At 32.7% G+C, this 16,269-nt stretch overlaps 1 protein-coding gene across 5 annotated transcripts in view; it reads left to right on the forward strand.

Moving 5' to 3' along the window:
• Window positions 1-468: 468 nt before the first annotated feature.
• The window catches only part of LOC110038946 (GTP 3',8-cyclase, mitochondrial), a gene marked incomplete at its 5' end in the record, with an annotated part of 33,327 nt that continues 17,526 nt past the window's right edge, over window positions 469-16,269 (forward strand). For 2 of the 5 annotated variants that reach the window (XM_020743880.1, XM_020743879.1), the window contains 3 exon segments: window positions 469-1,111; window positions 1,233-1,400; window positions 1,495-1,686. In XM_020743880.1, coding sequence (XP_020599539.1) covers window positions 469-1,111; window positions 1,233-1,400; window positions 1,495-1,686 — 1,003 coding nt within the window. 5 annotated transcript variants of the gene reach the window in all.

The following is a 16,269-nucleotide window of genomic DNA, read 5'->3' on the forward strand; positions in this document are numbered from 1 at the left end:
CATGAAGGCCCAAGAGAGGCATGGCGAGAAGAAGAAGTGTAAATCTCTTAAATCCTACTTTTCTCAAGATTCATTGAATCCGAAATTAAGCCTATGGTGTGAGAAAAATGATATTTAAGGAGGTAATATGATTTATGTGGCCCAAAAAATCAATTGGCAAGAATTAGCATAATTTCTAGCCAAATCTAGGCTAAATTTTACAACCAAAATTCCCTTTAGTGTTTTTGTTATATCTGTTAACCTGATTGATACTTAATTTTTTTTTTTTTTTGGGAAATATGCATACTCCATGGTTATACTTGTTATGAAAGTTATTAACGATATGATCATTAGTTTTGAATTTCATCTGTGAAGAACCGCATCAAGATGTACTGTAGATAGGATGAATTTAGACTAAACTCAGTGAACTTCACAAGCTTACAATGATTTCGAATGCATCGCGATTATTTATTTTGATCCGCTCTAACAGGCGGAGACGTTAAAGTTTAACTTAGGTGGTGTGACCAGCTATCCCTTCAGATGCAAAAATAATGATGATCGGAATACTAACTGTGACGGACTAGGCTTCCCAAAGGGGGTGACATATGCAACTTCTTGTGCCACCTGGTCAGAAATATCACAAGAAGATCACGCTGCTTCTGATATGTTACTTGATTCATTTGGAAGGTTTCATAATTATTTGAGAATTTCCCTAACAGAGCGCTGCAATCTCAGATGCCAATATTGTATGCCTGGGGAAGGTGTCGAGCTAACACCAAATTCACAGTTACTAAGTTCTGACGAGATCATTCGATTGGCCAATCTTTTTGTAAATTGTGGAGTAAATAAGATCCGCTTAACTGGGGGAGAGCCAACTATCAGGAAAGACATTGAAGAAATATGCCTCCAACTTTCTAGCTTGAAAGGATTAAAAACGCTAGCGATGACCACTAATGGAATTGTTTTAGCCAAGAAGATCCCCAAGCTGAAAGAGTGTGGACTCAGTGTGATAAATATCAGCTTAGATACATTAGTCCCAGCAAAGTTTGAATTATTGACAAGGCGTAAAGGGCATGACCGGGTTGTGGAGTCCATCAATGCTGCTGTGGAGCATGGATTTAATCCTGTTAAAGTATGTTATAGTCAATTAAATGTTTTTTTCAGTCTTCAATGCCAAGTTTGTTTTATCATAAGCATGTCTGCCTTTACATACTAGTAGATGGAATTATGTTGGTGTAAAATGCACTTTGCAGGTCAATTGTGTTGTAATGAGAGGTATCAATGATGATGAGATTTGTGATTTTGTGGAGTTGACTTGTGAAAAGCCAATTAACGTTCGATTTATAGAGTTTATGCCATTTGATGGAAATGTGTGGAATACTAAGAAGCTAGTTCCTTATGCTGAGATTTTGGATAAAGTGGTAATATAAAGTATTTATTTTATTTTATCATTATAACGTTAGTGAACATTTATTTGCATGATGAAAATAGGCTTGATTTATCTTGTTGATGTAGAAACAACGATTTGAAGGTGTGAGAAGGCTTACAAATCATCCTTCAGATACAACCAAGAATTTCATAATAGATGGGCATCAAGGAACAATCTCATTTATTACATCAATGACTGACCATTTCTGTGCTGGTTGCAATAGATTGCGGCTATTGGCTGATGGAAACTTGAAAGTGTGCCTCTTTGGTCCATCTGAGGTATGCCATATCAATTTTTTTTTTTGGGATAAGTTATTGCGTTGTTCTATTCAATCATTCCTCGGTGTTGGTGCAACTCTTTTTTTTTTTTCGAAATAATCTTCTTATTTTGCTCCAACTTCAAAATGGTGTAAAACATTGAAACATTACTTTTGCATGTGTCTAAGAATCATATAATATTGTTGTCACAATTCTGCTCAGGGGCTTAAAATTTTTAAGATAAAAGCAGACGATCAAATGGTATATTCAATTTTAGTTTCATTTTTTATCATTAAGAATTAATAAGTGATACTAACAGAAATAATTAATTCAACTGAAAATAAAACATAGGTAAATAAAATTACATTTCTAGATTGGTTGTCTTCTATAAATATTATCTTTTCTACCGCTCATTTTTCTTTCTACACCTCAACCTAAAAGTATTTATTTAACATCATTGTGAGTTATCAATAATAATGAATATTCATACATTTAAACTACAGTAGCATGACGAATAATAAAATAATATTTATGCTACTCAAACATACAATAAATCAATATAAACAATTTAATAGTTTATATTTTCAAATTTGATCATTCAAAGTAGTTCAAAATCTTCATTATGTCGTATTGTATATATCATTTTATATATATTCATTATAGGAGCATCATTTAAATTTTGTATTATTTAATGTACATCAATATCGATATCATTTTTCAATTACGTGCAGTGGTATTTTAGTGTCCCAGTTTAGTACCATAAGGGAGTGAATTCTATGAGTCAGTCATACACATAGAAGTATTCAATATAATTCATTTTATTCATAATTTCATGTCATTCATTTCAGTAAAAATATACATCTAATAAATAATACATAGCACTCAATCCTATTGAAAAATTTATAACGTTCACAACAAGATAACCAATCTATAAAATATTATATAAATTAGAATAAAATCGTGCAATTGAGTTTAACAAGAATCATTTACTAATGCAATTAGTTTAAAAGAAACAAAATACTACTTTAGTTTAAAAGTAAGAAAACTCACTTTGCTATTTAATGCATAAACAATATTTCTTGCTTTTGACATTATAAGCAACTTTAAAATATGAATTCCTATAGGTGAATCCAATTAAAATATAAAATTCCTATAATTAGTTAAGTTGTTTCTTTTCATTAAACTTCTTATTTGATTTGTTATACTTAACTTAATCCCGCTGAACTCATCCATTATCTCTCTCTTGCAACTATTCATGTCTGCCTTCCTTACTTATTTGTGTTTGAACCATCTATGCAACTCTCTCACACGAGTTTGTCATTTTTCCCTGCTTTGATCTTCCTCTCCTACAGTTCTCGCCCCTCCTCTATTACACATGCCAACAGCCTGTCTCCTCTTCATTTCGTACGCAGAGATGCTCCTTGTGTTTCATTCCACTTCATCTCGCAAAATAAAGTCCCCAACCACATCCGATACGATTCTATGTTCCATTTGCACATTCGTGCCTCCTCTCTCGCCCTTTTCTTTGTTCATGTCGCCAAAGCCACACAAGAAAACCCTTATCTCTACCTTCCGTTAGATTCAACAAAGCCATTTCCCTCTAATTTGTCATATCTAGATCTGAAATCTTCCCCCTTCAATGCTCCGCTCTTCTCTATTCACTTATAATTCATACCCTTGAAACAATCCACTTCCATTCTTCTTTTAAATCGATAACTCTAGGCCTCTATTATTTTTTTTTACACTCATCCCAATCCTGCACCAGAACAACAACCCACTTCTACCCATTTCACTGATCGTAAACACCATATCTGCCCCTATCTCTCTTTGAATTATTATATATTATATATTATATAAAATAGAAACAAATCGAAGAGTAATAAAAAAAATTGAAAATTCGTTCTCTCCCGATCGTTGTCCCCTCACACTCAAAGATATAAAATGCTTGAAACCTTATGTATTTGTTCGGGTTGTTTCAACTTGGCTAGGAAATTTACTAAGTGCTCATTTGGGTTGTTGAAAATTAGCAGAAAAAATCGTTAAATAAGTACTAGTGTGATAGGAAAAACTACTACATAAGCATTCGTTCAGTATTATGAAAAATCGTTAAATGGGTTGTTGAAACATTGTCTAGTGTGATAGGAAAAACTACTACATAAGCATTCGTTCAGGTCGTTCCAACTTAGCAAAGAAATTTGCATTGACACTACTTTCATTCAAGTAAATTGAATCCTCATTCACGCTCTATGAACTGGTGGGTTAGAAAACCCTCTATGATCATGGTGTTGTACGACATCAACCATTTTTTTAAGATTGGTAAAAATGTCCAATATTATCGTTGATGCCCCCCTTTGCAAGAAAGATGCTAGGAGGTTGTCAAATTTTTTGGTAAAATGACTTGAAAAGAACTAAATAAAGTTTGATCATTTGTATTAAATCAATATATATATATATTATTTATGTATGTATATATATACCAGACAGGAGGTGTCTGTTGCCCCTGAGGACCCCCATGACACTGTTGTTACTATTACTGCGAGTGATGTGATATTGACACCTTCAAACCCCATAGAAAACAATACTGATGGACAATTATCTACAAATGATAGTGTTAAGACAAATAATCAAGAGAGTCTCGCAGCTTCACTTCTTCCGAAAGTATCCGATGTAGAGGCAACTCATAGTTCATATATATTAGAACCTATTGTTGATATTACTTCTGCTTCAGCTCTACCACACTATCAGACTGATTCTTCGGAAGAGGAATGACTGGTCTATTCCAGGAGGAAGAAGAAGAATGGAGGCCGACTCCAGCTCGGGAACATAATGGATGATACATTGGTTACTTTTGACAATGACAATTATATTACCAGCTTATTAGATTGCTCCTTCCCTAGAACTAGAGACAGAGGCAAGACTAAATTGAGTCGCTCTCTAGCCACCTGATAATATGTATTTCGGCACTGTTAGACTTTTTATTTAAGTTTTGGAACCATTTGTGGTTTTTTAGTTGGCAGGGTGTCATGTTTAGGCCGTCCCACACATTATATCTGTATCTTTCTTTCTACTTAATATATTAGCCTTTTCTATATATATATATATATATATACACATTTTGAAAAAAATAAGATTTTTGAGTGTAATATTTTGAATGGAGAATGGACCGGAACTAAACACAATTATTTAACAAGCAATGATAAAAAATACGTAGATTAATTTGCTGTAGTTAAAAAATTTAAATTTGACATAATAAGAATTGACTGTAAGATTTATGTGATTTATGTTTATTCAAGAATTTAACATATGGAGATCAAAGGCAAATGAATGAATTTTTTGATTGTATGATAATAGTTTAGAGAAATTCAAATATTCGTCATCAGATCCATAGCATGTATATTAGTGGACTCAAGGCACTATTTAAAAATTTGAAGTTTAAATTTTATGCTTAATCTAATGATAAAATTGCTCACATAAAATCGTTGAATCTTGAAAATTTTAAGTATTGCTCATATTTCATGAAGTAATTTACAATTCAAATTTAATTTTGAAAGTCATCAAGTTCTTTGAAAAATGTGAAATTCCTCTTAAGTAGTTCAAATATATGAAATTTAAAAGACTAATAATCATATAAAACATTTAAATTTGAACGTTTGAAAATGTTGCACATGTTATTTAAAATTGTTTCAATGCACTTCACTCTGAAAAAGTTTATGGTTATTTAAATTATCTTAACATATAAAATTAAACACCAACACGTGCTCTAATGAAATTCATCAAACATTCAGGCATATGGTTTAAGAATGTTGAATGAGTTAAAATTAAGTTTGAATTTTTCTTGCTTCAAAATGCATACAAATATCATCTTGCAATCCATACTTATTTTAAAAATTACAAACGCGCATATTTTAAATTTATACTTGATGTGTGCTAGAAGATTGGCGATGGTAGAGTAATAGATTTTCATCTTAGCGTTGCACAACAATTTAACGCAAACTCAGATAAAAGAAGAGAAGTAAGTAGAAAAAAACATCTCGACTTTTTTTATGAAAAACCCTTGAAAGGGAGAAAATCACGGGGCCTAGCTCAGTTGAATAATCCATTATGAATGATGAATACACATATCCACTATTCTTCTGAATTAGGGAAGATGGAATTACAAAGTTGTATAATCGTAATCCGGCTGTAGTTTTTGGCGACAGCAGACTGTAAGGGCCATAGTCGATCGTTGTGGAAGTAGTAGTTCTTTGCGTGTTGTAGATGATTGCTCCAGGAGCGTTGATTGACCAGAGAAGCCATAGGAGGCAGCTGCAAAAGTTGCGGACCACGTAAATCGTAGTTTGTCAGATAGACCGTAGTGGTGAGTAGTAGCGATATCTGTAGAATGCAGGACTCAGAGTCGGGAGCTGCTCGAGGTGTGGATCACGTAGGCTGTATTGACGAGTATAGTGACGTTCGTAGGCCGTGGGGGCCGTAGTCGAGAGATGCACAAGCGTATACGGGGTGCCTCATTATACCATCTTCGCAATACATTATTATACTGCCTTTGGGGTGACATCCCGATGTTCGGGATGGTGCATCGCTTTACATGTTTCTTCGCGACTCTGCGATGTTAGTTGTCGCTTCACACGGTGCTTCATTGCAAGGAGTGGGCAGCGATCGATGATAATCGACGACGACCGACGGGTGGTGGTCGGCAATGGGCGGTGACTGCAAAGTGACGTAGGACTTTAGTTTTATGATACTCGTCTTCAGGTGCTACTACACATTGGGGGCTCACGCAAGTGCACGTGTTGTATTAGTAATATCGAATTTTAGAGTCTGGAATGTCGATCCCACTGAAAATGAGGTAATTTTAATATAGAAAAAATTCTAGCATATTGATTTTGTTCATATTTTGGAATTTAGTTTATGTTAAAGTCTTACGAAGTAATTCTAAAGTATTTAAAGCAATTGTCACGTTGAAATCCTACTTAACTAGGTGTTGGATTGATGAATATCATATTCTAAAGATACCCTCCCTTGTAATGAAGTAGTGGAGTACAGAAAGTATAAACTGCAGATAGTAAATATAACTAGTGATAAATAGGAGCAACTTTCTTCTTTACCCTCTCCCGAGTGCATAAAGGTGATTGGTTAAAACGACTTTAATTCCTTAAATCCCGTTTTGAACCCGTCTAAGAATATTTTCCTAACATTTGCATCTCCTTACGAAGCATATCCACATATACCTCATAGTTCAACTGATTAACCTAGTTGATTCTATCATAACTCTCTCCAGTTATTATGGTTCATAATACATTTTAACATTTCATTTGCCTGAAGCAAAAGTAAATGAATAATCATCATATTCAAAAATTAAAAGTAATTTTATAACACTTAACATTCCTACATATCCTACTTAATCATCACAAGGTAAAGTAAAGAAATCCACTTAGGAAGCATGAGAGAAACAACACACAAGTCATTGAAACAAGAGAATTACTCTATCTAAAGGTTTACTACAGTAATACAACAAGAAAGACAATAAACTTATCTTCCTCTCCTTTATAATGACCTGAAGATGCTCCACCAATGCCCCTCCTGACTTCTCGCTGCTGCTCTTGGAGACTTTCCTTATCCTCTGCACTAGAAGAAGAAGGATAAACTACAACAAGTCAATCCACTCAATGCTCGCTTCTTTATCAATCTTATACCTGCCAGCATCAATCCTTCATTCATTTTTTAAGTCTCTGATACATAGCACATATATTTACTCTTAATTAACATAAACATCACCCCACGACCTCCTAAGCAACTCCCCATGACTCCCAATGACTTCCCACGACTTCCCACGATAGACTTCCCGACTTGTCATTGTCAAAACAACTCAAGGGAGTTGCTGGCTCTTAGGCATTCTGGGGCTGGCGTCTAAGCGTCAGACTCTCTGTATGCAAGAAACAACATGGGCTTTTAGGCACCGAAAGGTGTGGCGCCTAGGCGCCAGTATCACAACGCCTAGGCCCGAAGTGGGTGGCGCCTAAGCACTGTTCTCTCAGTTTACCAGGGTTGGGACTGGCGTCTAGGCGCCCAGGGGTTCGACGCTTAGGCACTAGTCTTCTTGTGCTCCTTTTGCTCCAACCTCCATGTTTTCTTACTTCTAATACCTGTTATACCTACAAAAAAACATCAAAATACATTTCCTTAAAGTGTAATCTCATCCATAAAAATGTGTAAATAATAAAGAAATAATAACATTTCTATTTATACATCAAAATCCCCCTAACTTATATCTCATAGTTGAAAATGTCAGAGCTCCTTCTAACACGTCAAAATCTAGCTTCAAAAGTGCATCCAAAATTCTTCGAAGCCGATTATCAATAGTTCCCTCTTTGTTGAATTTTATTCGTTCATACTGTTTTGTGATGTCTTTAATAAAGAAAAATGAAAAAAAAAAGAGATTTTATATTAATAATTAATTAAATATTAAAAAGTGTTACGGACTCATCATGTCTTATTTTTTCCAATTATGTCGTGTCCACTTGTTGTGCTGCGTCCGTATTCCCATATCCTTGTCCGTGCTTCATAGTGGCTAGTTGTTGGGCGCTAAGTGCTTTGTATCTAGTAGCAATAATTTTGATTTTAAATTAAAGTAATTCACTCCTTTAGTTTAGAGCTGATGGTGGGGAAATTATTGTCAGTCCAAATCAAAATCTCATGATTTTATTGTCTTAGGTTGTTGCATACCTTAGTTTACTTAGTTGAGATGGTTTAGCCAATCAAACTTTTAGGAACTACTAAATTCTTAGACTTTTGCTACACACAACTTCAGTTTTATGGCTTGCTGAATGAGATATTTTAATGACAATAATATTCAGGCATGTTGAGTGACATTTAGGCCCTTTTCGAGTGCTAGAGTTAAGATATGTTGAATTTATGCTTTTCTAACTCAACTAATTAAAGCTTGCAAATTAGGAAATCTTTTTGTTAGATCTTTAGGATTTTAGTTGGTTGAGTATGACCTCTGACGTTTGGAATTTTCTCACATCTTGTTGAAAATTGATTTTAATTTCTGCTTATGCAATTGCGTGTGACTTAACAACAAATAATTCCAGCTACTTATCTTGGGATTTGAACATGAAGTATACTGCTGACCCAAATATAAATAAATGTCCCACCACATTGCAGTAATAATTCCAACCATTATAAAATATAAAATATTTTATTGGGGATGTTTATGACAACTTAGAAATGCTTTCTTGTGTTATAAAAAGTTCTAAGTGAAATTCAAATACGTGTTGTTGCGATCCACATTCGCCTTATCTTTGAGAAGAAATTGACTATCCCGTCTTTTTAATTTTGCTATCATGTGTGATACTGCATCAACTATCAATCATTGATTGATGGTATTGGTCGTTGGTCGTTTAAGTTAATAAGCTGACAGACTTCACATTGATATGTTTTTTTGATGATGAAAGGACTTTCTCGGTTAGCTTCAAAATTTTGAACAATACTTCGATACTAAGTTATTAGTCTTCTCAATAACAATAATACTTTTCTCTATCTGGGATGCCTGAGGATGCTCTATCTGAGATGCCTGAGGATGCATTATATGATAGAAGGCTGTAGTCATTTTTGCTTAATAAATTTCTAGATTTTTTATTGAATTTATAGTCTAATTTAATCTAAACCATTGAATTTTTTCGTTCACAGATGTGCATTTTGCTTTTCATTGAGGTTGTGTTGGATGAGTATTCGAAGCGATGACAACTTACCTCGAGTAAGTCTTCATCGATTTAAAACCATGGCATAATAATTAAGGTTGGTTAGTGTAATACATAGTTTGGTATGCTCATAGAACTTGCATTATTTTTATCTGCCATTCTCTTTCATTCTTAGTGAGGATATTCTTGTGTTGTTTGATAAATATCTTATTGAAAGCTTCCACTAAGTTGTTTACCCTTAGATTGTAAATTAATGAGTATGCCTAATCGATTTTATATAAATCAATGAATTTATTTATCTTTTTACTTTTGAGTGGTTTGATTGTGGCACGCGAAATATCTTAGTTTGGTAGTTCAAAAAATCACCGGGGTGCTTAATTCATAAATATCAATGTCTTAGGTACTCTACATGTAATTATTCCAATAATTATTTGAAAGATTAGTTGAGCATAATTAAATAAATTTTTTTAATTTTATTTTTTTATTATGATAAACTCAACATCGAATTATAGGAGTCTTGAAGGTGTAACAATGTTGAAAGCAAGCAAGTGAACAAAGTGAGTACTCTTATTTCTATTTTGCAACAATATTATTGATTTTTTAAAATCAAATGTGTTAAATGAATTCTTGCTTAGATTGATACTGCAAATTGCTCATGATTTATCTACTCTGTAGATTTTTTGTTAGTCATATTTGATGTGTGTGTTACAGATTTTTAACTTTTAAATTTATTATATACACTAGGTAAAATAGAAATATGTAGAATGATTTGTGGAATTTGAATAAAATGATCTATGTAATATGTTTGTATGTCCATGATTTATTGACGGAATTCACTCTCTTATGATGATAGTTGGGGATGTGAAGGTACCCGTGTACGTAAAATTTAAAAATATTATTGTTATTGACGTATTTTAATTAGTAAAACTTAGACTGTACTCTTGTGATGGATGTAAATGAAAATATATAAATAAGATGATATATTATGCGATAAAATGTTACGAACCTTCTTGAATTCACATTGAATAGTAAATTGTTATTTATTTTTATACTCATTTATTTTGTTTGACTATCATGCATATTATTATTATTATTTTTGTTATGTTGTTATTTTATGAATATGAGAGTCCATTGAGTTTGTTGAGAATTCACCATAATAAATTAACATTTTAAAGCTTAAGTTTTTGACTAGAAGATAAGTGATATAAGATAAATATTTTGTGGAAGACACAACCAAGTTAGAGGAATGTAATTATAATCATAGTTGCTTTACTTTTATTTTTTATTCGTTTGTGGTCCTTTTGATTTATTTAGATTATAAATTATTAATGATAGAATATAAAATTACATTTAATTTTTGTTGTATGACCGTCTGTTCTCACTTCAAAAATTCTAAACTTTCGGGCTAGGTTGTGACAAAATTCTTGCAGCTTTCCGCAATTGGGTTAGGTTGCATGATCTACGTATGGGGAATTTCCTAGCAATCATACAATAACAACAACAAAGCCTCAATAACACTACGTGGGGTCGGCTACATGAATCCTTTTTCTCCATTGCGTACTATTTTGTGTCATATTTTCATTTAGTTCTAATAAATTAAGATAATTTTTTATACATTAAGCCAAAGTCTTTCTAGCTTTACCTCTGTCTTTCTTAACATAAGTCAAATATAAAGTAGGTCTCACCACAATTATATAAAATATTCATTTCGGTTTAAGCGATACTTTTCTATCACACAACAGGCTTGAAGCATTCCTCCACGTCAACCAACCAACTTAAATTCTACTAATAACATCTCCATCAATATCGCCATCAATTTGAACAATATAACCGAGATATCTAAAGTGTTCACACCTTTTAATAATTTGATCACCTATAGTTACATTTCTGTCACCAGAGCTACTACTACTAAAATTACATTCCATGTATTCAGTTTTAGTTCTACTCAAATGAAGGCCTTTAGATGCCAAGGTAGACCTCCATATTTCAAATTTTTTATGTGCTTTTTCTCTCATCTTATCTGCGAGAAGGATATCATCAGCAAAAAGCATACACCAAGGTACATCCTCCTGTAAATGTCCAGTAAGACCATCCATAACTAAAGCAAAAAGATATGGGCTTAAAGCCAATCCCTAATGCAATCCAACAAAATTAGGAAAATAATTGGTCAATCCTCCTTCAACTCAAACACAAGTAACAGCTGTAGTATACATAGCTTTAATGACTTGAATATAAGTCATATCAAACCCTTTTTTCCCAAGAACTCTCCAAATGATATTTCTTGGAACCTTATCGTAAGCTTTTTCTAAATCAATAAAAATCAAATGTAGATCCTCCTTATTATCTTTTAACTTCTCCATTAAACCTCTCAATAAATGTATAGCTTCCATAGTAGACCTGCCCAACATAAATCCAAATTAATTATGAGAAATATTTGTAATACGTCTTAACCTATGTTCAATTACTCTTTCTTATAATTTTAAAGTATGATACATCAACTTAATTCCTCTATGGTTTTCACACTCTATTGCATCCCCTTTATTCTTAAAAATGGGGACGAAAATACTCTTTCTTCACTCCTCAGACATCTTTTTTAGTTTTTAAAATAATATTATAGAGTTTAGTAAGCCGAGAAACTCCCAAATCTTCTAAAAATTTCCACACTTCAATTGGGATATCATCAGGACCTACAGACTTTCCACCCTTGGTTTTCTTTAAAGCCTCATCAACTTCTTTTTTACTAATGCAATGGTAAAAATGAAACATTCTATTATTATTAACAATATTAAGATCACTAAGGTCGATCATATTTATAGAAACTTTATTAAAAAATTTATCAAATTAACTCACTCACCTATGTTGAATATCTATTTCTAAGAAAAACACTTTTTGATTTTCATCTTTAATACACTTTACTTGAGTTAAATCTTTACGTTTCTTTTCTCGTTATTTGGCTAGTTTATACATATATTTTTCACCCTCCGTAGTATCTAATCTGTTATAAAGATCACCAAAAGCAGAATTTCTAGCGTCACAGATTGTTCTTATAGACTCCATGTGGGCCGCTTGATATTTTTCTCAGTTCTCTAGTTTTTACATTCAAAACAATTTTTATAACATATCTTTTTATATTTTTATTTTTCTTGCACATTATTATTCCACAGCCAATTATTTTTATTTATTGAAACATTTTATTTTGATTCTTCTAGTACATCTTTTGCTACTTACTTAATAGTGTTTGTTACTTTATCCCACATAGCATTCGCTTCTTCATGAACATCCCAAAATTTGTAATCTTGAATTTTACTCATAAAAATAATTTTATTTGCGTCTTTTAGGTTCCTCCATCTAATTCTAAGATGATGAGTTATAATATTATTTATTTTCAACTCATCTTAAAATTTAGAACTAATGATCGTTGTTGGGTACTTAAATCCTCATTTGGAATGATCTTACAATCTTTATAATCTCGATGATCTCTTCTTCTCAAAAAAAAAAAATCAATTTGTGTTTTATTAAATCCATTCTTATAAGTAATAAGATGCTCATCTCTTTTCTTGAATAAGGTATTAGTAAACAAAAAAATCATGCTCTAAAGCAAAATCTAAGATGACTCTACCTTCTTCATTAGTCACTCTAAACCGTAGCCACAATGAATATTTTTGAAATATTCTACCACTCTACCGACATGTCTTTTTAAATCTCCTCCAATAAAAATTCTTTCTTTAAGAGTTATCATTTGTATTAAGTCTTATATAAATCTTCTAAGTCATTCCAGAATTTATCTTTAGACCCTATATGTAAATCTGCTTGAGGAGCATAAGTACTTATCATATTAAAAATTCTAGTATCAATAATAATTTTAAGGGCTATAATTCTATCTCCAACTTTATTAATTTTTATAACATTATCTTTCAAACTCTTTTCTATAATTACACCTACACCATTTCTAGTGCGACTCTTCCCATAATACCAAAGTTTAAAACTTAAGTTATCAATTTCCTTTGCCTTTTCTCCAACCCATTTAGTTTCTTGAATACATAAGATATTAATCTTTGTATGCATTGTAATATCAACCATTTAATTAATATACCATTGAGAGTACTTATATTCTAAGATACTATCATAATACTATTTTCATTAGTTTCATGGATTACCCTATCCGTCCGTAATGTGGGAACTCTTGCTTATTTAACACTATTTCATTAGTTTCATGGATTACCCTATCCGTGCGTAATGTGGGAACCCTTGCTTATTTAACACTGCACCAGGGCGCCGGTGTAGTTACTGTTGCACGCTTTTCACTGTATTGAGGTCATACAGCGTGTTGCTTCCTGGGAACGCTCTAACACTTACACAATATTCAAAATGATTCATGTCATGATTTCATTTCGACAAGTTTTACGCTGACTATCGACTTACTAACGCAACCCTCTACTTTTTATATTCGGGCTTGGGATCGGCAATGACAGTGTTAATTTTCTAGCAATCATAAAGTCCCGAAATTGATTTCTCTTTAATTTTGACCTAGTTTTATTATTGGTTATTGACTAAACATTAGTTAATATTTCTTATCCGTATTGAGACTGACATTGGCAAATTTTTTGTTTGTAATAAACAAATCGAAACTTTGTTTTACGAAACTGTAAATTTAGGCATGTCTAAACATTATTGGCAACTGCTATGAGTGTAGCATTGCTTATTTAAAAAGAACCATTATGGAAGATTGGAAAAAAAATTCATGAATTATTTAATTATTGTAAACTTAGGGTCTGTTTGGAAAAACTTTGTTTGTTTGCCTTTTAGACCATGAACATGGTTAGGTTTAGGAAACTGCTTTCTTGATGTTTTTTAAAAATTTTTATGGTGAGAAGTTACTTTGTGCAACCAGATATGTTAAAGTGTAGTCTGACTTTTTGGAAATAAATAAATATTTATAATTCAAATTGTAACTTTCTAGGAAGTTGATTTTCTCGTCCCAGCATTACAATCATCTTTACAAAAATTACAGATGTTCCAGACAGACTTTTAGTTTGCATTTTATTTGCTTTGAGCTTGATGGTATATGTTAGCTAGTTTTTCTTTATACAAGGCTTATGAAATAGTGCACAGTAGAGTTGGTTTCCTGACAGTTTCATTTCATTGCTATCTGGTTGTGGGAGTGGAATTGTAGTCAGACCTTGATACTTCCGCATATTCCCATGCCTCCTTCGGTCATTTTTCAGCATGTGACTTAGGGTATGATTTTTTTTCCTTTTATTAACACTGTTTTAAAAAAAATGGGAAGACACGGTTGATGGCATGTTCGTAGCATTTGCAAGCTAAAGCTATCTGTGTATCTTTTAATAATTATGTGTAGAATTAGCACTAAACTTGGAATTGTTTTCCTGAAACTAATGGAGTGAAATGAAGCTATCCAGACTCGTAAAGTGTAATTCACCTGATATGTTTATTTGCATTATACTGAGTTGAATCAAGCTGTTTCTATAGCTTTCCCTATCATTAATCTATTTGCAGTCTGTCACTTAGGGTCTGTTTGGGGCAACTGCAACTGTTTGAAGAAGCAACATGTAGTAGTTGTAGAAGAAGTTGTTGCGGGGAAGTTGTTGTCGATAAAGCTATGTCTATTTGGTTAGTTTAATCTTGCATCATCTGCGCTATAATTGTTTCTGAATTGAAGTCCGTATTGCCTTTATATGCATATATTATTTGTAAATTAATCATTTCAGAAACAGACATAATAGCATAAACAACAACAACAACAACAACAAACCTCTAGTCTACTAACTGGGGTCGGCTACATGAATCTTTTTCTCCATTGCATTCTATTGAGTGTCATATCTATTGAGTGTCATATTCCTATTTAGTGTCATATTTTCATGTAGTTCTAATAAATTAAGATCATTTTTAATACAAGGCCCAAGTCTTTATAGGCTACCTCTGCCTTTCTTAAGTCGAATCTAAAACATCTACTTTCCTAACCGAATTATCAGAAGGTCGACGTTTAATGTGACCAAACCATCTAACTCTCTCTAATTTTGTCCACCATTGGAGCTACACCAACCCTATCACAGATATATTCATTTAGATATATCTATCACAGATATATTCATTTCGTATTTTCTCTTTAAGTGTAAAGCCACTCAACAACCTATGCATTCTCATCTTGGCAACACTTAAATTTGTTTTATTCTTCTCTTTTAAAGGTCAACATTCAACGCCATAAATCATTGCAGGTCTCACCACCATCTTATAAAATTTTTCTTTCAGTCTAAGCGGCAATGGAGAAAAATGATTCTGTTAGCCGACCCCACGTAGTGGCATTAAGGCTTATGTGTTGTTGTTGTCCTAAAACATTTACTCTATGCAAAAACTAGAGCAAGAATGATTATAATTGGCTAACTTTTCGCAGTTTGATCACCCATAGTTAACTCTGTCTCTAAAACTAACTACTAAAATTACATTCCATGTATTTCGTTTTATCTGTACTCAAACAAAGGTGTTTAGACTCCAATGTAGACTTCCATAATTCAACATTTTGTTGAGGTTTTTCTCTATTCTTAACCACAAGAAGGATATCATCAGCAAAAAGAAAACACCAAGGCACATCCTCTTGTAAATGTCCAGCAAGAGCATCCATAACTACTGCAAAAAGATATGGTTTGAAGCTGGTCCTTCATATAATCCAATTGAAATAAGAAAATATTGGGTCTCCTCCTGATCGAACATAAGTAACAACTCTAGCATACATATCCTTAATGACTTGAATATAAGTCATATCATCAACTTTCTTCTCTAGAAATCTCCGAAGGATATCTCTTGGAACCTTATGTTAAGTCTGCTTTTAAATCAATAAAAATCATATGTAGATCCTCCTTATTCTCTTTGAACTTCTTCGTCAAAC

This window comes from Phalaenopsis equestris, unplaced genomic scaffold (assembly GCF_001263595.1).
Source record: "Phalaenopsis equestris unplaced genomic scaffold, ASM126359v1 Scaffold234456, whole genome shotgun sequence".
Taxonomy (NCBI): Eukaryota; Viridiplantae; Streptophyta; class Magnoliopsida; order Asparagales; family Orchidaceae; genus Phalaenopsis; species Phalaenopsis equestris.